Source organism: Podarcis vaucheri, assembly GCF_965113315.1.
Source record: "Podarcis vaucheri genome assembly, chromosome: 2".
NCBI lineage: Eukaryota > Metazoa > Chordata > Lepidosauria > Squamata > Lacertidae > Podarcis > Podarcis vaucheri.
Genome location: NC_138760.1, coordinates 128769160 through 128792176, shown reverse-complemented (window position 1 = coordinate 128792176; position 23017 = coordinate 128769160). Strand labels below are relative to the sequence as shown.

Here is a 23017-nt window from a genome sequence, read left to right as displayed (position 1 = left end):
CTTTTTTAATTCTCTTAACTTCCTTCTATAACTATTCTGCTGAATCAAGAATCCCCTGAGGACCGCTTTACTTGCTTCCCAGACTATGTCAATTTTGGTTCCTTTGTTTAAATTCCATTCAAAATACTCTTTCAGGGTGTTTTTTTGCTTTCTCAATAATCTCTTCGTTTTCTAATAGGTATTCGTTCATTCTCCACCTGTACTGTCCCAATGATCTACCTTTTATTTCCAAAATAATTGGGTTGTGATCGGAGAGTGTTCTAGGTTCTATCTCACATTTCCTTGTTCTTAATGATAACTCTCTTGAAATCCAAATCTGATCGATTCTGCCCCAACTCTGATGTGCATCTGAAAAGTGTGTAAATTGTTTTATTGTTGGGTTTTTGTACCTCCAAATATCAATCAGATCTAAATTTTCCTGTAAATCTTTAAAAGATTTTGGGAGTTTCCCTTGGTTCGTCTTTCTCTTTTTTTCACTCCTATCCATTTCAGGGTCAGGGACTCCATTTAGGTCTCCTAAAAGAATTAATTTGTGGCTCTCTAATTCTAATAACATTTGTTCCAATTTTTTAAAGAATTCTGCTTTTTTTGTATTGGGGGCATAGACCGTTATTACATTAAATTTTTCTCCTTGATGATTAATTTGAACTCCCAGAATTCTTCCCTCTTCATCCTTACATATTAGTGTCGGTTCCCATTTCTCTTTAACATAAACCACCAGTCCTCTTTTTTTACTGACATCAGAATTAATAAATTCCACCCCCAACTTTTTATTAATCGATACATGTTTATGTTTTTTAGCTATATGAGTCTCTTGGTAGCATATCACATCATAATTTTTGTTCCTCAAAACTTTCATTATTTTATTCCTTTTGGATTTTTCATTTACGCCATTTACATTCCAGGACAAAAACTTCAAAGACATTACTAAAACTAAGTTCTGGTTGCTCCTCTTTCTCTTCCTAACCTTCTTCCTCCACTTCCTCCGCTTCTTCGCCGCTCTCTAGTCCCTCTTCATTCCCCTCCCCCCGCCCTCTCCCTCCTTCCCCCCTCCCAACCTCCCTCCCTCCCTTGAAGGCAGAGAGTTTTAAAGCTCTTTTTGCACAGGGCAGAGAGCTTTCCCTTGATTCTGGCCTGATGCTGCACTGAGTGGGCACAGCTGGGTGAGACCAACCCCACCCTGCTCAGTGATACACACCAGATCAGCTTCCTCATTCATAATCAGATCATGGATGAGGGAGATTTTATTCTGGGTGGACCTGGCATTCAGCAGTAGCAGTTGCAGACCCAAGGGCTGGATGATATGACAACCACAATTCCCCAGGATGGGGGGCAGGGTGGGCATGGCACACAGTACAGCCACTAACTACCTGTGCTGTGTGCCCTTTACCCGGGCTGCCCCTCCTCCCACACCATACCTCCCCCTACCCAGAACCCCTGAAATTGGGCCTCCCTCTGCTCCTCCCATCCCAGACACCCCCCACAAAATGCCCTTATAACTGTTAAAAACAGTTTAAACACTATGTTTGTTATTGGTATGGGCCAGGGGTCAGCAACCCGTGGCTCCGGAGCCGCATGTGGCTCTTTTACACCTTTGCCGCGGCTCCGGGGTGGATACTAGCGAGGGAAGGAGGCGCACTGTGTGCCCTGACACTACCCACTGTTTTAAATGTTGCAATGGTTTTGCGGCTCCCAGTTTTTTCTTCTTCGGTCCAAGTGGCTCTTTTTGTCTTAAAGGTTGCAGACACCTGGTATGGGCTTTCATGTGCATGCACACAAAAGCTCATACCAATAACAAACGTAGATTAAATTAAGTCTTTAGTTCACTCACACTTTCACCTTTTTAACCTCCCCAAAAATCCGAAATCATGTTCCAATACGTAATAAGTTTTTCTTTTACAGTATCAACTTCCTACTCCATTTTCCATGACGTTTCTCTTTTCCACCCTTTGCTGTGCCCAGCACAGCAAAGCCGAGATTAAATAGCCCAGATTAAAGGGAAGGAAGGCAGAGAGCTTTAGAAGCTTGGGGGGGGGCAGGATGGGGGGGGGTTAAGACCTGTTTGGCATGCTGGTTCCAGAAGGTAAGGATGGCCAGGTGGGGGCATCCCAAGGGGCTGTCCAGAATATATGTGATTTAAACTTTACACACTATCACCCAAATGCAACCCCTGCAAAAGTTGTGTGTACACCCCATATAATAGTTTAACCAGTTAAATATAACCATATAACCAGTTGGGAGGGGACATAGGGTCTCCCGAGCAAGAGAAAGGAGGAGCTGCCGGTCATTGAAGCCGTGCTTGGTCTCCTCCTGACACTGCGATGCATGACATCAGACACACGCAATGTGCACCAGGTGCATGATGTCACATGTGTGACGTGTGATGGGCACCCTCAATATTGGGCGCAAGATGGTGTCTCCATGCTAGAAGGGCATGGTAGCTCACGTACTGTTTACTTACCCTGCTTTGTATTCTACTTGTGTGCTTTTGCCTGACTGAAATGTGTCCTGGAACTCTAACATGGCCACATACTTGCCTAAGAGTTAGGGTTGCCATATTTCAAAAACCAGAGCTTTTTTTGGCCATGGGTTGCCATACATCTGGACGTATGGCCGTCCTAGCCTAAGTGGAGGATGGAGGAGTGCGCATAGAAACTAGGCTGCTTTCCCATTAGTCTGTCAGATTTTACCTCTGGAACTGCCCACCACTGGCATGTGGGCCCCCGAAGTTTGCCCAGAAGGGAATGCAGCCCACAGTCTGAAAAAGATTACCAACCCCTGCTGTCAAACAAAACAAAACAAAACAAATTTAATAATGTTTAGAAGCAGCTACTCCATGTCAGGTGATTATATTTGAATAAATCCTAAGTGAATATCTTGTTCATGACCCTTGTGAAGGTGCTTCATCGGCTAAAGGCGAAGCTCACCTTTCACCCTCACGGTGACCCACCTCAAGGCCAGACAGTGAAGTCCTGTAAACAAGGTTTCTTCTACTTCTGCACCTGCGTCTCAAGTCCTACAGGGATCATGTCATCATTCCTGTTCTTGGAATAGCTTCAGGGAATTGCACAAGTGTTGTCTGTGAGACCAACCAGCTAAACATGAGAATCAAGGGGAAGGGGAGGCAATTTCTTGCCTGAAAGGTTTGAAGCATAAAATATCCCCTGTGCTAAAGAGAGACTGTCTTCTGCACATCCTTGTGCCCTGACTGATAACGATATTGTTTGAGAACCTGGTTGCTACAGAATACATGCAACCCACACACATAAACCCTCCAACTTTTCTCTGATGTAAATAGAAATGCCCTATTAAATAATAACAATGATGATATTTATACATACATACATACATAGGGACGCAGGTGGCGCTGTGGGTTAAACCACAGAGCCTAGGACTTTCCGATCAGAAGGTCGGCGGTTCAAATCCCCGCGACGGGGTGAGCTCCCGTTGCTCGGTCCCTGCTCCTGCCAACCTAGTAGTTCGAAAGCAAGTCAGAGTGCAAGTAGATAAATAGGTACCGCTCCGGTGGGAAGGTAAATGGCGTTTCCGTGCGCTGCTCTGGTTCGCCAGAAGCGGCTTAGTCATGCTGGCCACATGACCCAGAAGCTGTATGCCAGCTCCCTCAGCGGCCAATAAAGCGAGATGAGCGCCGCAACCCCAGAGTCGTCCGCGACTGGACCTAATGGTCAGGGGTCCCTTTACCTTTACATACATACATACATACATACATACATACCCCAACCACCCTTCAGACTGGATTTCCCCGGCTCCTATGTGCAGCTTCCAACACATATAAAAACACAATTAAGCATTAAACATTAAAAAACTTCTCTATACAGATGTTTTCTAAAGGTTGTATAGTTTCTTATCTCCTTGGCTCAGGGGTTGCATAACTCCAGATCCTCCAACACAGGGATGTCCTAAGGAAAAGCGGAACATTCTTGGATCAAATCAGAAACCGCGGTGGCTTCTGTAACTCTGTGACTGTTACTGGAAAATAGGGACAATTGGAGGGTCTGTTTGGTATCTGATACACCTTTTAAAGAGGCTGATGAATGTATAAATTGTCTTTTGGGTGGGTTGTGTTGTTGCAAGCAAAAAGGCCTTAATTCTTGTATCGAGCCAAAAAGACACAAGAGATTGAAGAGGATGAATTCCAACATTGTTTATTGAAAAGCAATAGGTTACAATAGGATAGCTCTGCAAAAGTTGCAACCGCGCCCAGTGGTATTTATAAAGTTTCAAACAAAGCATTTCAATTTCCACCAATCATATACACCGTTACCTCGTTTAAATTGTTAGACCAATCATATGAATAAGCATTGGCTGTTTCTGCTGACTAAGCTCTGATTCCCACCATGTTCTGCTATGACCTTGCATAAATACATTTTGTTAGTGTGCGTGTTGGGAACCTGTGTTACGTGTCGCCATTTGCATCATGTAGCAGCTTATGTTCTAGGTTTGTGCGGTATCTTTGTGATTTACATATTAGCTGTATTTCTACCCCAATTGGGGGGGCGTGGCAATTTGCAAAATCAGCAGTTTCTTAAAGTGCCAGGCTAGCATAACTTTACTATTAGAAGCACACTCAGGGATTTACAGGGGTACACATTATCACATTTATTGTAGCCATTTGGGCCACTCCCACAGTGCGACCTCTCTATGTGGTCATCTCATTGTTTAAATAAACCCCCAACAAACCTAAATGTTGTTTTCTGAGTGGATTGTGATAGTGGACAGCCAGATATACTTGCCTCAGACTTCAGAGATCTAAGCTGGCCAGGGCGGCCTTGCCAGGGACCAACTGCTTGAGTTTTGTTTGAGTTTATAACTTTATTTTAACAATGAAAAAAAAAGGCAAAGGACCTCTGGACGGTTAAGCCAGTCAAAGGTAGCTATGGCGTGTGGCGCTCATCTCGCTTTGAGGGTGAGGGAGCTGGTGTTTGTCCACAGACAGCTTTCTGGGTCACGTTGCCAGCATGACTAGACTGCTTCTGGTGCAACGGAACACTGTGACGGAAGCCAGAGCGCACGGAAATGCTGTTTACGTTTCCGCTGCAGCGGTATGCACTTATCTACTTGCACTGGTGTGCTTTCAAACTGCTAGGTTGGCAGAAGCTGGGACACCACCATCAAGCGGATTCGAACCGCCGACCTTAGAATCAGCAAGCCCAAGAGGCTCAGTTGTTAAGACCACAATGCCACCCGCATCCCTTATTCTAACAAGACTGCCACCAGACAAGTTCTGCATGGTCCTGAACTCCTCTACTATTGCCAGATGCCTAAAGATATGCAACGAAGGAGCCAGGCGAGTCACATTGGGGAGAGCATTCCACCAATGGAATCAAGTGGGAATCAGGCTATGATGTGTGTGGCTGCTGGAGTCATTCTGTATTCATTTTCATCATTTTATGATTTATGCAAAACAAAGAGAGATTGAACTTCAAGGAGCTATATTCTACAGACAACTACATAGCTAGCATTACTGTTGGGCTCATCATCAACTGTCAAAACAGAATACAGTGGCACCTTGGTTCTCAAATGGCTTGGCTCCCGGACAAATCGGTTCCCGAACACCACAAACCCGGAAGTAAGTGTTCCGGTTTGTGAACATTTTTTGGAAGCCAGATGTCCGCCATGGCTTCCACGGCTTCTGATTGAGTGCAGGAAGCTCCTGCAGCCAATCGGAAGCTGCACCTTCATTTTTGAACGGTTCCGGGATTTGAACGGACTCCCAGATTAAGTTTGACTACCAAGGTACCACTGTACTTTAAGAATTAGATGCTATCTTTACTTTTTGTCGTCAGGTGCTCCTTTGTATTCAGGTCAGGCCTGAGTATGATAATGTAGCATTTGGGAAGGAAGATGCAGCCCAGAAGCCCAGCACTGGAGGCCAACATAGAGAAGACCTGCATGGCCACCATGTACTTTCCCTTTGTGCTCAGGTAGGTGGGCACAAAGGACACCCAAACACTGCAGAAGACCAGCATGCTGAAGGTGATCAGTTTGGCTTCATTGAAGGCCCCAGGCAGCTTCCTGGCTAGAAAAGCCACAGTGAAGCAAATGGCAGCCAGGAAGCCCATGTAGCCAAGGACAGTGTAAAACATGGCAACAGATCCTTCATTGCATAGAAGGATGATCTCTCCAGCCTGGGAGTGCATGTCAGAATCTGGGAATGAGGGAGAGATACCTAGCCAGATGATGCAGATGACAACTTGGACACTGGAACAGGAAATGACAATGGAGTTGGCGAGACTCCTCCCCAGCCATCTCCTCGCTCTGTTCCCTGGCTTTGTGGCCAGGAAGGCCAGAACCACAGTGATGGTTTTTGCCAAAACAGAAGAGACGGCAACCGAGAAGATGATGCTGAAGGCTGTTTGTCGGAGAAGGCAGGTCACTTTCCTTGGCCTCCCAATAAAGAGGAAGGAGGAGAAAAAGGAAAGTAGAAGGGAGAAGAGAAGGATATAGGAGAGGTCTCGGTTGTTGGCTTTCACTATGGGAGTCTCCCTGTATTTAACGAGGATTCCTAACACAATGCCTGTTGTTAAAGACAAGAATACGGTAACAGAAGTTAAGATGATCCCCAATTGTTCTTTATAAGCCAGGAAGGTGATAATCTTGGGGACACATTGATCTTGGTACTTCTTTGGATGCTGATCTTCTGGGCATTTGATGCAATGGTCTGCATCTGAAGGGGGGAAAGAGTGGCTTCAGCATCATATACAACCAAACAATCTATTCTATTACTTTTTTTTTTGGGGGGGGGAAGATTCTTATGGGGGAGATGGCACCTGTTTATTAGGGAAGGGGAGGCAAAATTCTTTATAAATGCTCAGAAATGTTTTTAGAATCTTCACTGAAAGTCTCTCTGAGTGATTCTTCACCCTATTTATATTCTCCTAAGGAATTTCCTAACCTTTGATTCACTCACCTTCCTCAGTGGAGATCATCCCTTCCGCACATGGAGCACAAGCATAGCAGCAAAGTGGTTGTCCTTCTTGAACCACCTTGGTATAGCCTGGCAGACAGCTTTTGGTACACCTGGAGAGAGGCACAGCCTAGCCACGCAGAAAAGAAGGTTCATCAAGGGTGAAGTGTTAGGAGCACCTGTGCCTATGGAGTACTGAAGGGGATCTCATGGAGCCCATGTGCTTTTTTCCCAGGGAAGCACTTTTGATGCAAAACAGCATGGAAGGGAAACCTCATTGTGTCAGGAGCTCAGCCTGCACTCGAGTAGGATCCTGGTAGAGACACATGCCCGCCTGGCATGTTCTCTCCCTCCTGGTCGATTGTTCGGGAGCTTCAAAAGCTTTCTTCAGCCCGAACATCACAGCGACCGATGCCAACCAACACTGGCACACTTAGGGATCCGCAGAGTTTGCGCAGTTGCGTAACAGACCTCAGCAACTCAGCATTTTGGCTAATCTACTTTATTTACATATAAACACACATGGAGAATGGCAACATGGCTCCCTCTCTCTCTAGCATCAGACAGCAAAGAGAAAAAGAAGAAAGGACAAACTTCACGGAACACAGTAACACAAACATCCTGTCTCCGTCGCTTCCCACTCTGTGGAGTCAAAACATACCACATCATGTGAAAGACAAAAGTCCCATGACTGCAATCATGGAGCAGGGATTTTAACACTTTGGTGTGTCTGCTTGCTTGTTTCAACATTTATACCTATCATTTCTAAAGAAACTTATGCTCAAGGCAATGGACAGAATAGGCAAAAACAATATAATAATGGCAGAATAATACGCCAAACAAAATGCTGCAATGAAACATACTGATAAAGAGCAGAAATTAAATATACCATCACCTGATGATGCTAACTAAAAAAATGTCTCCTGAATTATTATTATTTAATTTTTTTCTAAGAGTTCTGGGTCCTGGGATAGAAGGGGAAGATGAAACGGTCATGGGGTGCCATTACATTGTGGTTAAAGAGCCTTTCTCTTCTACCACTATATTAATACTGTGACTATTGTTACTAGTAATATTAACACCACCTTTCTCCCACTTAACTAAAAAAGAAAACTATTATATCCACCCCTAAAAACAACCTTGTGTGCTATGCTAGGAGGAGATACTATAACTAGCCCAAGGTCACCCAGTGAAGTTCGTTTTGGCTGAGCAGGGATTTGAAATATGATTCCCCAAGTCCTATCCCCTACACCATTTTTGGCACTAGAGATCAGATCCCAAGTAAAGTCTGCATTAGACTTGTGAGCCACTGGACCCATAACTTGTTATACTGGGCCCACAACCTGTTCCTGATAGCATGTCTGAAGGCAGCCCTGTTTAGGGAAGCTTTTAATGTTTGATGCATTACTGTATTTTAATATTATGTTGGAAGCCTCCCAGAGTGGCTGGAGAAACCCAGCCAAATGGGCGGGGTATAAATAATATGTTGTTGTTGTTGTTGTTGTTGTTGTTGTTGTTGTTGTTGTTACACCACACCTTAACCAGTGTGGTCAGCAGATTACCTGCACCTCCAGCAGCATATTCTAGCAGAACATCAGAGTATTCTTGCTCTCCAGTTGTCAGCTTTTTTCAGAGTGCACGGTTAAGAAAACTCCTTGCCCACACAGTTCAGTTCAAAGTATAAAGTATTTAAAGACAAGTATAAACACGCTATCTACATAAACTTAAGAGATGCTGGTGCATCACAAACTATTAAGTGCAGTTCCCAGCACAGCACAATATTCAATGGAATATTTGTGGAAAGGATTTTAGTTAAAGTTCCATATAAAGTAAAAGGTAAAGGTAAAGGACCCCGACAGTTAAGTCCAGTTGCGAATGACTCTGGGGTTGCGGCGCTCAACTTGCTTTACTGGCCGAGGGAGCCGACGTCTGTCCGCAGACAGTTTTTCCGGGTCATGTGGCCAGCATGACTAAGCCGCTTCTGATGAAACCAGAGCAGCACACGGAAACACCTTCCCGCTGGAGTGGTACCTATTTATCTACTTGCACTTTGATGTGCTTTCGAACTGCTAGGTGGGCAGGAGTTGGGACCGAGCAACGGGAGCTCACCCCGTCGCGGGGATTCGAACCGCCGACCTTCCGATCGGCAAGCCCTAGGCTCAGTGGTTTAGACCACAGCGCCACCCGTGTCCCCTCCTGCTTCCATATAAAGTACTAGGAGTTTAATATTTGTCATGTGACATAAGGAGTCTCATACCTTGTTAAACTGTTGGGGCCAAACAATGGCTTTTGTGTTAATGGTAAACTTTACGTCAGGGGAGGGGCCCCTCTCTATGCTCCCAATTTTCCCTCTAACACGAGACTTATTGGGAAACATAATCCAGTTCTCAATATTGTAGTTGCCTGGCAGCTCTCCATTCTCATCCAAATATAGCCTGCCCATTGAAGTATTCAGAAATTGAATTTCTCTTAAAAAAAGGTGGAGCTGAAATGGAAAGGATACAGTAGCATTAAGGAAATATGAAACTATACTTACTATCTCAGCATTGCTCACTTTGAGTTGTTATGAATTGGGGCCAGGGGTTTGCTTTTCCCAATTTCAGTAGCACCCTGTGGAAGCCCAAAATTTGATGCCCCTCACTTCTCACCTTCCATTCTGCGTGTGCCCAGCACAGGGGAACCAGTTACATTGCCCCAAGTCTGCCTCTGATATAGCTCAACTAAACTATATGCCTTTTTCAGGCATTCTATTTATTTAAACATTTTTAGACCACATTTTATATAAAATCACAAATCTTTTTACACAATAAGTTCATTACACAAAAGAAAGGTTAGATCTTGATATAACACATTTAGCATTTAGATCTTTTTGTATTTTTGTATTATATTATCTGTAGTTGTTTTGTTTCAAAAACTGATTTGAGCTGTATTTTATTATCTTGTTTGACTGTATCGAGAACTGTCCTGTGCTCTTTTGACAAATAGCTGTATATAAATGTTTAAGGTCTGTATGTAAATGTTTGAGGTCCAGCGCTGAGGGCCTTCTGGCGGTTCCCTCACTGCGAGAAGCCAAGTTACAGGGAACCAGGTAGAGGTCCTTCTCGGTAGTGGCACCCGCCCTGTGGAATGCTCTCCCACTAGATGTCAAAGAGAACAACTGCCAGACTTTTAGAAGACATCTGAAGGCAGCCCTGTTTAGGGAAGCTTTTAATGTTTGATGCATTACTGTATTTTAATATTTTGTTGGAAGCCACCCAGTGTGGCTGCAGAAGCCCAGTCAGATGGGTGGGGTATAAATAAATTAATAATAATAATAATAATAATAATAATAATAATAATAATAATAATATAAATTTACTTGGGGACGTTGGAGGAAGCATTGCACTGGGAAGAGAGTTCCCATATAAGCATAATGATCAATTATTATTTTTTACCTCTACCAGGAGCCTCACAAATTGGATTTGCCTCAGAAATGGTTCTCATATGTAAATTTGATGAAACATTTGGGGCAATGTACTGCAGTTTGCAGAAAGGGAGAGAAAATACCTGCCACGGCTGTAGCCTTTGATGTTCCAACCTGTCTCCTCCACCAGCCACCAACATCCACTTTGATCTGGATGAATAGGCAGCATTCAAAGCCTGAGCTACAGCTTGGACACTGAAGTAAGTGATGTAGCTGTTTTGAGACAGGGCTCTCTGCAGCTCCTCTTCAGGCACCATCTCCAGTTTCTCATTCTCTGTGCATCTTCTCCAACCTTTCGCAGCCAGCACATGTTTTGAATATGAACAATGAAACGCTTTCTGCCAGAAGTGATGAAGAATATAGGAAGTTGGGTTATAGTAGTCACGCTTAGTCCTTTCCCCCATCTTCATTATGAAGGACAAAGAACCATGAATGTACTGGAATAAATCAGGGGGATAAGATAAAAACACATTGATGTCCTTTAAACCTATTGTGATCCAGACTTTTGGCCCAATTTGTTCCCCAAGTGCTGCTTGTAGTGTCATGATTGGGAGCCACCCCATGCGAGTATTTTCATAGTAAACAAATACACCCAGTTGTCTCCATAGGACAAAGGGTTCATTCAAACTGAACATTTGATGTGGATTCTTTTCTGGAATTCTTTTTGATAGAGCAATGCAAATCCCATTACTGATCATCAGAGGTGTCAAGCCACCGATAAATCTTTCTGCATCATCGTTCTCTGGAGCTAAGAGGCCAATCCATGTCCATCTGAAATGCAGGAGCAACTTGATAATACCCAAGTATTGACTTTCTTCTTTGGGGACCATTCGGTACAGAAAAGGGAACTGAGTTTTATCATCAAGAACTTGAGGAACCAACCCATAACTGATCTAGCAAGGAAAGGAAAAGATTAGTGTTTCGTTTTGCTTCCAGGATAAAGACCAGATATTTATTAACCTGAAATGATTAATATCTAACAACATTTGTGCTGGCTGTGACAAATTGGAGTTGTAGTCCACAAAATCTGGATGATACCGGGTTGGTGAAGGCTGGATTTTTTGGGGAAAAGACCCCTGAACTTTTCCATACTTTTCTCACTTTTTGATGCTCTTTCTTACCATTCCCTTCATACCTGTGGGATTTTGTAGACGCCCGACATGGCAGAAATCTCTTTTGAGAGTGTAGAATCGGCCCCCTCCAGAACAGCCAGAAGGTTATTCCTTTTCCTGCACTTATAGTTGGGAATGTTGCTCCTGCTACCTGCAACCAGATCTAGCAAGGCATCAGAAGTGATCCTGGCATCAAAATAGTTCTCATAGAGGTTGTAGCCCAGGGTGATGTTGGGTAAGAACTGGGGATTGTGGTTTATCTCTTGGATGGTGAACAAGAACGACAAGATGTGCCAGTGGAACCTATATGATGGACTGCAAAAATTGAAGCAATTAAAAACCGTCAAACTGCTTATCAGCATTTAATGGGGGGGAAAAAGTCACACCTAAGGGGCTATTTAGGCAATATGAATCTCATAATTGCTGACCCCAAAATAATTGTCTTCATCTTGGTGGCAGAGTGTGAGAGGGACTTATCCTTTTTGTAAGGTGAAAACTCACAGACCAATTAAGAATAAAAATGGGGAAATTCATGCTTCCTTGCAGAAGAGGAAAATAACACAGTCTTGAAAAAAGAAAATTAATAACTTTTTTTTGGAAGACTCGTGAAATTTCCACAAAGGCTGCAGTTTATTTCTTAGTCTTTATTGTTTCAAAGGGCTGTTTCGTAAGTTCCACTTTGTTAAAATAGAGAACTTTGTCCATACTCTAGAAGGGGAATAAGACTGCAACCCCAAATCCATATACTGAGCAGAAAGCTCTATTCAATCAGTTGGACTTAGTACGTCCTGGTCCACCCGCTTACAATCTAATGATACAAAAGGAAAGGAGGTTAGGAGAGGAGCGGAAAGCTTTCATTTAGCTAAGCAGGATTTTAAAATAAGCTTCTGGGCTAGGAAGGAAGACCTCCCACATTCAAATCCTGGCAGCTACTTCCCTGCAGCAGCCACTCCACCACCCACTTGCCAGTGCTGTCTTTCAATGCATCATTTTGCTCTGTGATAAGGTTGAATTGCATTCTAGCATTACATCCTTCAAAAGGCATCACGGTAGCACAGCACAGATAGATCACTTCACCAGGGACAACCAAGGGAACCAGAAAGTAAAACGGGTGGGAATATTAGAGCACCAGCTGTTCTTTGACTCCAACTCCCATCTGCCCCAGTCAGCATGCAGGGGACAACCATGGAGTCTCAAATTTCAGTGGCACCCCATGCAATGCCAATTTTTTGTGCCCCTCCACCTCTCACACTCCATCCTGACCAGCGGTTGAGGCATCCAAACTGATCGTGTGCTCCTCTAAATCTGCCTTTGCAGCATGGCCAATGTTTGAGATATTATCCCCCAACAATATCTCGATTGCTACAGGTTCCCCTTTCCAGGCTATTTCCTTGGTAAACAGTAAACATTGGAGGCAGAGAAGCATAACACCCACCTGCACATAATTACTTACACATGAAACCTGGCAAATGGAGGCTGGGAAAAGTTGTATGGACGCTGTTCAGAGAAATATTTTGGAGATATGATCCCACTAATGAGGAAGTCTCCTGGCCGGTAATAATTGTGTGCTTCATTTTCTTCCCTGATCAGATTCAAGGGGCATTTTGTCTTTAGGTCTCCAAAGACTCCATGGGGCATCAGCAGAAGAAGTAGCAGCAGCAGCAGCAGCAGCAGGGATCTCATTCTGGCTCTGCTTCCTACACGTTTCTTGTGAGTGGATCCTCTCACCTCCTGAACCAGCTAATAAGAAGAAGACAGAACGTCTTGCAAGACCAAAGCTGCACCACCAATATGGGTGGTGTTCAGCTATGGCTTCAGAGCCATTGGACTTCACATAGTATTTCCCATGTCCCTTCTGCCAGTTCTCACTCAATGTATCTCTGACACAGGAGGTGTTCTGTGTACCACATTACCAAGGTGCAGTAAGTAACATCACACTGACCTTGATTCTGATGTTTAGACAGTTTCCCCAAATGTCTCTTGAGCTTTGGCAAGAATGAGGATAGATCACTATGATTTTCATAATGATAAAGGGAATAAGGTTCACTTCTGTAATATACTGGAGCCCTTGTGTGGCTTGAGGGGCAGGTGCAGAGGTGTAGAAAAACGTGTCTTCAAGAAAGCACAGATGTTTATCCAAAACTTATCATGAGTTGAAGGTGGGGAGAGTTGGCCTGGACTTTGATGGTGGGAACCCGGACATTCTTATGGAGGATACCATAGGTTCATCTAATTTGGTATTCTGCTTCCCACAGTAGCCAAGACCCCTAGATCCTTTTTACACATACACCTGGCAAGCCAGGTGTCCCCCACCTTATACTTGTAACCTTACATTTGTCCCTATTGAAATTCATTTTGTTAGTTTGGGCCTAGTTCTCCAACCTATTAAGGTCATCTTGAATCCCGATTCTGTCTTCTGTGGCATTAGCTACCCTTGCCCTACTCTTAAATTCCTGAATCATATCTCCTTAGTCTTGGGATGAAGTTCTACCAATAATTTGCAGAAAAATGAACCCTTTCTTGCATACAAGTATCAGTCAATCTTTATTATTGCCATCACAGATCAGCCACTAAGTTAGAATACGATTTACAATTTGCAATATTCAGGCCAGGAGAAGACCATAAGGAATTAAAATCACAGCAAAAGACAAGGATATATGTGAGCATTGTTACACATTCACATTCAATTCATAGTTAGACTAGATTACTGAGTGCTAGTATGGTTGTAAAGAGATTTAACCGTTCAATTCCTAGTTATCCATTTTGATGCATGTAATTTAGACACTCGTGGGTGAAGTTTGACAAAAGGAGGGAGGTATAAAAATTATCATATCTGTCTAGGAATTTTGTTCAGATGGGTGTAATATATAAGGAGTGAATGTCTTCATAGTATGAATAGTATAGTACTATGTGCTAAACCATTTCCACACCCAATTCACAAGAGCTGGCACGTTGGTTAAAGAGTGTGTGAACATCTCCCATCCAAAGAGCACACGGAGAGGCGTCAAAGTGGGCCTAAGTCAAATTCCAAAGCATAATCTGCTGGAACAAAGCTTTTGCTACAATTTCCCTGAGTCATACGTCGTAAAAGGATAGAGTGAATCTGACTCAGATGAGGATTAGCAGCGTAAAAGCCAACGTGGCTAATCAGGTATTTAGTGGCAATCAGGGAGTGACAAAGCAGTTATAATACATTCATTTTAATCATTCATAATTTATGCAAAACAAAGAGAGCTATATGGAACTATAATCTGAAGGATGACAGTGCTACCCATTGTCAACCTGGATGTTTCAAGCATTAGGTGTCATCTTAAATTTCTCTTGTCAGATGCTGCTTTGTATTCAGATCAGGCCTCAGCAAAATAATGTAGCATTTTGGCATGAAGATGCAGCCCAGAAGCCCAGCACTGGAGGCCAACATAGAGAAGATCTGCACAGCTACCGTGTATTTCCCCTTGGTGCTCAGGTAGGTGGGCACAAAGGACACCCAAACACTGCAGAAGACCAGCATGCTGAAGGTGATCAGCTTGGCCTCATTGAAGGACCCTGGAAGCTTTCTGGCTAGGAAAGCCACCGTGAAGCAGATGGCAGCTAGGAAGCCCATGTAGCCCAGGGCAATATATAACATCGCAGCAGATCCTTCATTGCATTGCAGGATGATCTCTCCAGCCCGGGAATGCATGTCAGAGTCAGGGAATGGAGGAGACATGCACAGCCAGATGGTGCAGATGACAACTTGAACACCGGAGCAGCAAATGACAATGGAGTTGGCCAGACTTTTCCCCAGCCATCTCCTCACCCTGTTTCCTGGCTTTGTGGCCAGGAAGGCCAGCACCACAGTGATGGTTTTTGCCAAGACAGAAGAAACAGCTACTGAGAAGATGATGCTGAAGGCTGTTTGTTGGAGAAGGCAGGTGACTTTCCTTGGTTGCCCAATGAACAGGAAGGTGGACAAAAAAGAAAGCAGGAGGGAGACGAGGAGGATGTAGGAGAGGTTCCGGTTGTTGGCTTTCACTATGGGAGTCTCCTTGTATTTAATGAAGATTACTAACACAATGCCTGTTGTTAAAGATAAGGAAAGGGCAATGGAAACTAAGATGATCCCCAAATGTTCTTTATAAGCTAGGAAAGTGATAAGCCTGGGGACACATTGATCTCTGTTGTTGCTTGGATGCTGATCTTCTGGACATTTGGTGCAACTTTCTGCATCTAAGGAAGAGAGAAAGAGTGGCTTCAGTATCAGGGCATTATTTGTTTTTCAGAAAGATGTTGAAGTGGGGGAGGTCAAGGAGTAAGACAGTTGAATAGGGAAAGTTTGGCAAAAAAATGCTTGTTCAATTGGTTATTGAAAGTTTACATTTGTATCCTGCCTTTCTTCTGAGGAGACAGCGGTGGGGCACAAAAACTTCCTCAGTTTTTATTGCCAAAACAACCTTGTGATGCAGGGCAAAGCTTTGATGCAGTGACCTCCCCACAGATGTGTGTCCAGCAACTTCACCATACATTTTTTTGCCTAAGAAGCAAGACACACCTCTTTACATTGACCTGTGGCAGTTTATTATTATTTGATTATTTATTTTTACATTTATCCACTACCTTTCCTCCAAAGGGTTCAAGGTAGTATACATTAATATCCCCCTGCCCCTTTTATGTTTACAACAAACCTGTGAGGTACGTTAGGCTGAGAGAGACTTGTCTAATGAACAATTTGTAATTGTGTTTTTAAAACTAGTGTAAATGATAAATTTATCCAACATCTCATATATTTTTTATGTTAGCTGGACTGGAAGAAGATTGTTATAAGTTTAACTTCCTTCTCATATTTCACTTTTTCTGTATGATTTCTTGTTATCTCTTTGGTAGCTGTCAGGGAACTGACATCGGAGCGAGAGGCGAAGGGGAGGCTCCCAGATGATGCTGGCGAAGGACCCAGCAGCAGGGGGAGAAACAGCTCAGTAGAGGGGGAAGCCAATCAGCGCAACACCAGGGATAAAGGGGGGCAGACGGGGGAATTGGAGAGAGGGCTCCAGGACTCTTCACTGGACCTCAGTGAGGAGAGCCCAGGTCCTCCGCTACCCACGCCTTCCCTGCGCAGAAGACTCCCGCACAGTGAGAGGAGGAGACTGGGTGTCAAACAACTTTTATGCTGGAAGAGGTTCAAGAAACGCCCACTGACGGATTCTGCCAGTGACTGAGGCAGCCACGATGAGAAGGGGCTGTGCAGTCAGAAAGGTTTAACAAGGCAAATTAACCGAGAAAGGCACCAGCTTACGCACGAGTAACTCATACCTATTACAATAGCTAATGCAAACTATTTCCTCTTTCTTCTGTGCAATGCTCCTGGTAGTCAGATCAAAATTGTCCATTGCTTGTTTTGTTATCATTTTCATATAATGCATTATATATTTTGTGTTTGTGTTTCTGCTTTACTGTTTTAAATATTTCCTTTTAAAAATTATTCCCCTTTTGTCTTCTATAACTCACACACACACACACACACGCACACACGCACACATGCACACACACACACACACTTTAAAAATAAATTTCCTTTATGGTGTGATTCAGTTTATTTGATCATTGAGAGCATAGCTGAAAATAGTCAAAGACTATGTACAGTGGATGCTCGGGTTGTGAACGTGATCTGTGCGGGATGCATGTTTGCAACCCGCAGCGCTCACAACCCGCAGTGGCATGCGGGTTGCGATTCGGCGCTTCTGCGCATGCATACATGTATACTAAGCTGTCTCCCTGATACCCACATGGTTCTGCAATGATTGCTTCCTTACTTTCAGCTTAATTCCTGGAAGAAAGGATGGTGCTTGAAAATAGAGAAGCCAATAAAACACCTATGTTCAAAAATGTATTACTGCTCTGCACATAGTGTTTCTGGGTGACTCTTTTCCCTATTTCTATTCTCCGAAGGAGCTCCCTCTCCCTTGGAATGACCCACCTTCCTCAGTGGAGATCATCCCTTCTGCACATGGAGCGCAAGCATAGCAGCAAATTGGCTCTCCTTCTTGAACCACCTTGGCGTATCCAGGCCGGCAGCTTTTGGTACACCTGGAGCGAGGCACAGTCTAGTCATGCAGAGAAGAAGGTGCACCGAGGAGAAAGTGTTAGAAGCATCTGTGTCTATGGAATTCATAGGGTTTGGCAAGGACCCAACAAGATCTCTAGTTCCACCGAAGCCATTTATGTGCCTGCCTTCTGTCCAAAAATACGCTCAAGGAAGAGGACAAACTATACCAAAACAGCTTTCTGACCGTGAAAGCTGTTTAACCATGGAAGACTCTCTCAAGAGATTGTGGTCTCTCCTCCCTTGGAGGTTTTCAAGCAGAGGCTGGATGGCCATCTCCCATACATGATTTTGTTGAGATTCCTGCATTGCAGGGAGTTGACCAGAAGACTCCCAGGGTCTCTTCCAACTCCACAATTCCATGATTCTAATCATAGCAATAAGAAAACACTGATAGAGAGCAGTTATTAAAAGTACTGCCACTTCAAAGCAGTTACAGTGGTACCTCGGGTTAAGTACTTAATTCGTTCTGGAGGTCCGTTCTTAACCTGAAACTGTTCTTAACCTGAAGCACCACTTTAGCTAATGGGGCCTCCCACTGCCGCTGTGCTGCCGGAGAACGATTTCTGTTCTCATCCTGAAGCAAAGTTCTTAACCTGAGGTACTATTTCTGGGTTAGCGGAGTCTGTAACCTGAAGCGTCTGTAACCTGAAGCATATGTAACCCGAGGTACCACTGTGCTTAAAAATGATTCCTGGATTACAGTGGTGCCTCGCAAGACGAAATTAATTCGTTCCGCGAGTTTTTTCGTCTAGTTTTTTCATCTAGCGAATTTTTCGTCTTGCGAAGCACGGTGTCGGAAAAGTTTTGGAAAAGCTTCAAAAATCGCCAAAAACCTCAAAAAAGGCTAACACACTGCGTTTTATGAGTTGCTCCTCGAAGTCAAGTCGCAACTGTATTAACGGTGTTAAGAAAAAGGAAACAAACTTGCAAAAAATGCAAGACGTTTTCGTCTTGCAAAGCAAGCCCATAGGGAAATTCATCTTGCAAAGCAGCTCAAAAACCGCAAAACCCTTTCGTCTAGCGAGTTTTTCATCTTGTGAGGCATTCGTCTTGCGGGGCACCACTGTATTATTAAAAGGACTTTGCGTGCGGAGAATATCCTTTTGAACTATATACACCTATTGTATGGAAGCTGACAACTGGACAATGAAAATGGATTCTACATGCCCTTACTGTGGCCAAGAGACTGATATTTATGAACTGGAAGAATGAAGATAAGATACCCTTTAATCAATGGATCAGTAAGATGACACTCGCAGCTTATGAATGGAAGAAGAGTTTGGATTTGGATTTGATATCCCGCCTTTCACTCCCTTTTAAGGAGTCTCAAATCGGCTAACATTCTCCTTTCCCTTCCTCCCCCACAACAAACACTCTGTGAGGTGAGTGGGGCTGAGCGACTTCAAAGAAGTGTGACTGGCCCAAGGTCACCCAGCAGCTGCATGTGGAGGAGCGGGGACACGAACCCGGTTCCCCAGATTACGAGTCCACCGCTCTTAACCACTACATCACACTGGATCACTTAGAGGTGTTGACTACATGACTACATTCTGTATATACTCATTCCAAATATCAATGTATTTGTCAAAACAAAGACAAATATATTGATATTTGCAATGAGTATATACAGAATGTAGTAAGTTATGAATAACCACATTTGTATCAGGAGTGTTACATTTATTTCTATAGAACAAAGTACAGAAATGTACTTATTTTTAGTAAAAGGCGAAAGATTTATACGATTTATACGATACTTTTTCATCGCTTCTCGGCCTTTTGGCTAAGATCAAGTGCAGAAATGTACTTATTTTATCTATTGTATTACTTTTGCACCTTTGGCCAGACATTGTAGCAAGGGCGCCGACTTGGGCCCCAGAGTATGGGTGCCCAATGGCGCCAACGACATAATGTGACGTTATGACAATGTGACGTGATTTCACGACGTCATATCATGTCGGCACACCATAGCGGCGCTTTCAAGGCCTTGCGGGAACTCAGAGGTCATGCTGGAAGTCTCATGAGGCCTCCAAAGCAACTTCCAGTTTCTACCGAAAGTTGCATTGCACCCAGGGCCCCCTAGAGTTGTAGTAGACCTCCTGTGAACCCTGAATTTCCAGGGTTCCAAAATATGTGGAGATATAAGATGCTCTCCACTTCACATAGTCATATGCAAATTATTCAAGAAATCATTAGAGCTCCACAGAATTTTTATGCTGTGAACCGCCCTGATGATTTGACTTCACCCCGAAGGTGCCATTGTCTCCCGAGACAGAGTGATGCCAACTCCAGAAGTAAATTGAGAAGGATCTGGTGTCTCTTCTCAGGATCCCAGGGCTCTATCTGTTCCTTCAGAATGCCAAATTCCCTTCCTGTCTCAGCTGCCGTGGCAAGAGGGAGTTGTTGTGGCAGCTGTTACTGGGTAGCTAAGACACAATGGATCCACCTTATAATACCGTTTTGCAGTACTTGCTCAAGGAAGAGTGTAAACAGGCTCTCCTAGCCTCCCTGCTCCTTTACACCCCCTACCTTCTTAAATTGGTTGGGCCACTCAATGTCTTTTGAGTCAATGGTGAACTTCATGTTGGTTGATGCCGCTCCCCTTATATTCCCAATTTTCACTCTAGTACGAGAGTTATTGGGAAACATCAGCCAGTTCACAATATCGAAGTCGGGTGGCAGCTCCCAATTCTCATCCAAACACGGTCTGCCCATGGAAGTATTCAAACACTGGATTTCTTTTAAGAAACGGTAGAGCTGAAATGGCAAGGAAAATACCAGCATTAAGGAACGAGACAATGCGGAATATGTTGGTGGGCGGAAAAAGATACAGAAAGGAAAAATCCTGGAGGCAAGTGTGGTTTGGTGAGAGAACTCCAGCAGAGATTTGAAATCACAAAACATGCAGCAAAGTAAAGCATGGAAATATAGGCTGTAAAACCTTTAAAATATGTTCCTCCAAAATGTCCCCTTTAAAAGTATCTTTCCAAAGCTCCCTTCATCCAACAGCATAAGAAAATACCACATGTTTGGTAAGTTTAAAAATTGTTTACTTACAAACTCCCCAAAGGTCAGATTCATGTGCTTCGGAAATTTGCACAGGAAGTAAAACATAGCTTACTTACCAAGTGGTGCAAGTTCCTAAATCATTGGCTTGCAGTTCAGTTGAAGTAACCAGCTCAAACCTCTTCACACTGACCTTCTCAAGTGCAGGGTGTGTGTGAACAATAGGTTTGATTACCTATTTCCTCCCAAGTTGAGGAGAAGTGACCTAGGCTAAGCCTGGCAGGACCACTTACTATGGGGTATTAACCCCTTCAAGCATTAATTAGACTTAAGCATGTTGGTTATATGAGGCTGGTGATCCCACAGATCCACTCACTTCAAGCTCTTATAAATTGGGGCCAGTTTGCATCTCATCTAGAGCATAAGTCCTATTCATGCAACCTTTTCTTAAATTGATTATAGCATTTATAGAGCACCTTTCATATAAAATAACAAGGAGCTTTGCAGAACAAGACAATATAATACTTGTTTTAAACATAATAATAATAATAATAATAATAATAATAATAATAATAATAATACCCCAACCATCTGGCTGGGCTTCCCCAGCCACTCAACAGAATATTGAAAACACAATAAAACATTAAAAACTTCCTTGAAGTCTTCTAAAAGTCAGATAGTTGCTTATTTCCTTGACATCTGATGGGAGAGCGTTCCACAGGGTGGGTGGGCGCCGCTACCGAGAAGGCCCTTTGTCTTGTTCCCTGTAACCTCACTTCTCACAGTGAGGGAACTGCCAGAAGGCCATCAGCGCTGGTCCTAAAAATCAGTGCTCAGGAATGTGCTTATGCATAGACATATTGGAATGAGCTGACACCCATTTTATCTCTAGTGAAGATTATTTCACAGTACAGGGCCCACTGCAAAGAAGGCAGTCACAGGTCTATCCAAAGTCAAAATCAGCATAGGTGTGGGACATGCATCTTTGCCAAGAACCTCCTTTGCCTCATGCAAAGATATTTAGGGAAGGGGTTTTTCTCACGTACAGGTTTCCATGGGACCTGGAACCCCAAAAGAGCCGTTTTTTTTTTAAAAAAAAATTTCACTGCTACATTGTATTCCACAGTTGGACTACTGCAATGAACTCTATGTGAGGCTACCTTTGAAGGTGACCCGGAAATTACAACTAATCCAGAATGCGGCAGCTAGAACAATAGGATTCAAAATGCAGCAGTCTGATTGGTCCTAGAAAGCCACTCCTGAACTAAGGAGGGGGGGTTGCGGGCTCACGCCTCCACCCACATTTTTGCAGGGCTGGCGCCAGCCCCATGGGACTCAGGGATTTCCATTAGTATTCATCTTCTGCAGTGCCAGCCAATCGGCTGGCGCTGGGGGCGGGCCCACCTAAGGGCACTTAAGGTCATAGAATCATAGAATCATAGAAACATAGAGTTGGAAGAGACCACAAGGGCCATCGAGTCCAACCCCCTGCCAAGCAGGAAACACCATCAGAGCACTCCTGACATATGGTTGTCAAGCCTCTGCTTAAAGAAGAAGAAGAAGAAGAAGAGTTTGGATTTGATATCCCGCCTTTCACTCCCCTTCAGGAGTCTCAAAGCGGCTAACATTCTCCTTTCCCTTCCTCCCCCACAACAAACACTCTGTGAGGTGAGTGAGGCTGAGAGACTTCACAGAAGTGTGACTGGCCCAAGGTCACCCAGCAGCTGCATGTGGAGGAGTGGAGACGCGAACCCGGTTTCCCAGATTACGTGACTACCGCTCTTAACCACTACACCACACTGGCTCCTAAGACCTCCAAAGAAGGAGACTCCACCACACTCCTTGGCAGCAAATTCCACTGTCGAACAGCTCTTACTGTCAGGAAGTTCTTCCAGGTCAGGGCAGCCCTGGCTCGCCCCTTTTCCTCCTTTGCAGCAGCCGTGGTTTATTCTCTACCTTTTTCGTCGCCGCAATCTTTTGCTTAGGATTTTGCAAGGCCTTTCTGCCTCGGAGCTTATTTCCTAGCTTCTTCATTAGTTTCCCCCCGTCCTTTGCTGGAGCGCAAAGCCGCATTCGCGTTGTGTGTAGCGCTTCCCGCCATCGTCCCCCCTGCATCGTTCGCGGACTTACTTCACCGCTCGGCATTGTCCCAAAAAAGGCCCCTGGGGAATTCCGGATGATACACAACCTTCCTTACCCCAAGGGTGCTTCAGTCAACGATGCTATCCCCCAAGAACAGTGCACGGTGAAGTATGCATCTTTTGATCAAGCAGTGAAGTGGTCCGGGGATTTGGCAGGGGCACTTTTATGGCAAAATGCGACATCGAATCTGCATTTCGCCTTCTTCCAGTTCACCCAGTGGACTATTGTTGGTTAGGTTTTAAATTCCAGGGTGCTTATTTCATTGATAAAGCGATGCCTATGGGGTG

At 44.0% G+C, this 23017-nt stretch overlaps 1 protein-coding gene across 1 annotated transcript; it reads right to left on the bottom strand.

Moving 5' to 3' along the window:
• Positions 1-5777: 5777 nt before the first annotated feature.
• Positions 5778-13413, bottom strand: LOC309526233 (vomeronasal type-2 receptor 26-like; the record flags this gene model as incomplete). The annotated part of the gene is made up of 5 exons (XM_082212147.1): positions 5778-6688; positions 6932-7058; positions 10475-11284; positions 11527-11818; positions 13373-13413. 5 exons carry the CDS (start codon positions 13411-13413, stop codon positions 5778-5780), a joined length of 2181 nt encoding a protein of 726 aa, XP_082068273.1.
• Positions 13414-23017: the final 9604 nt, after the last annotated feature.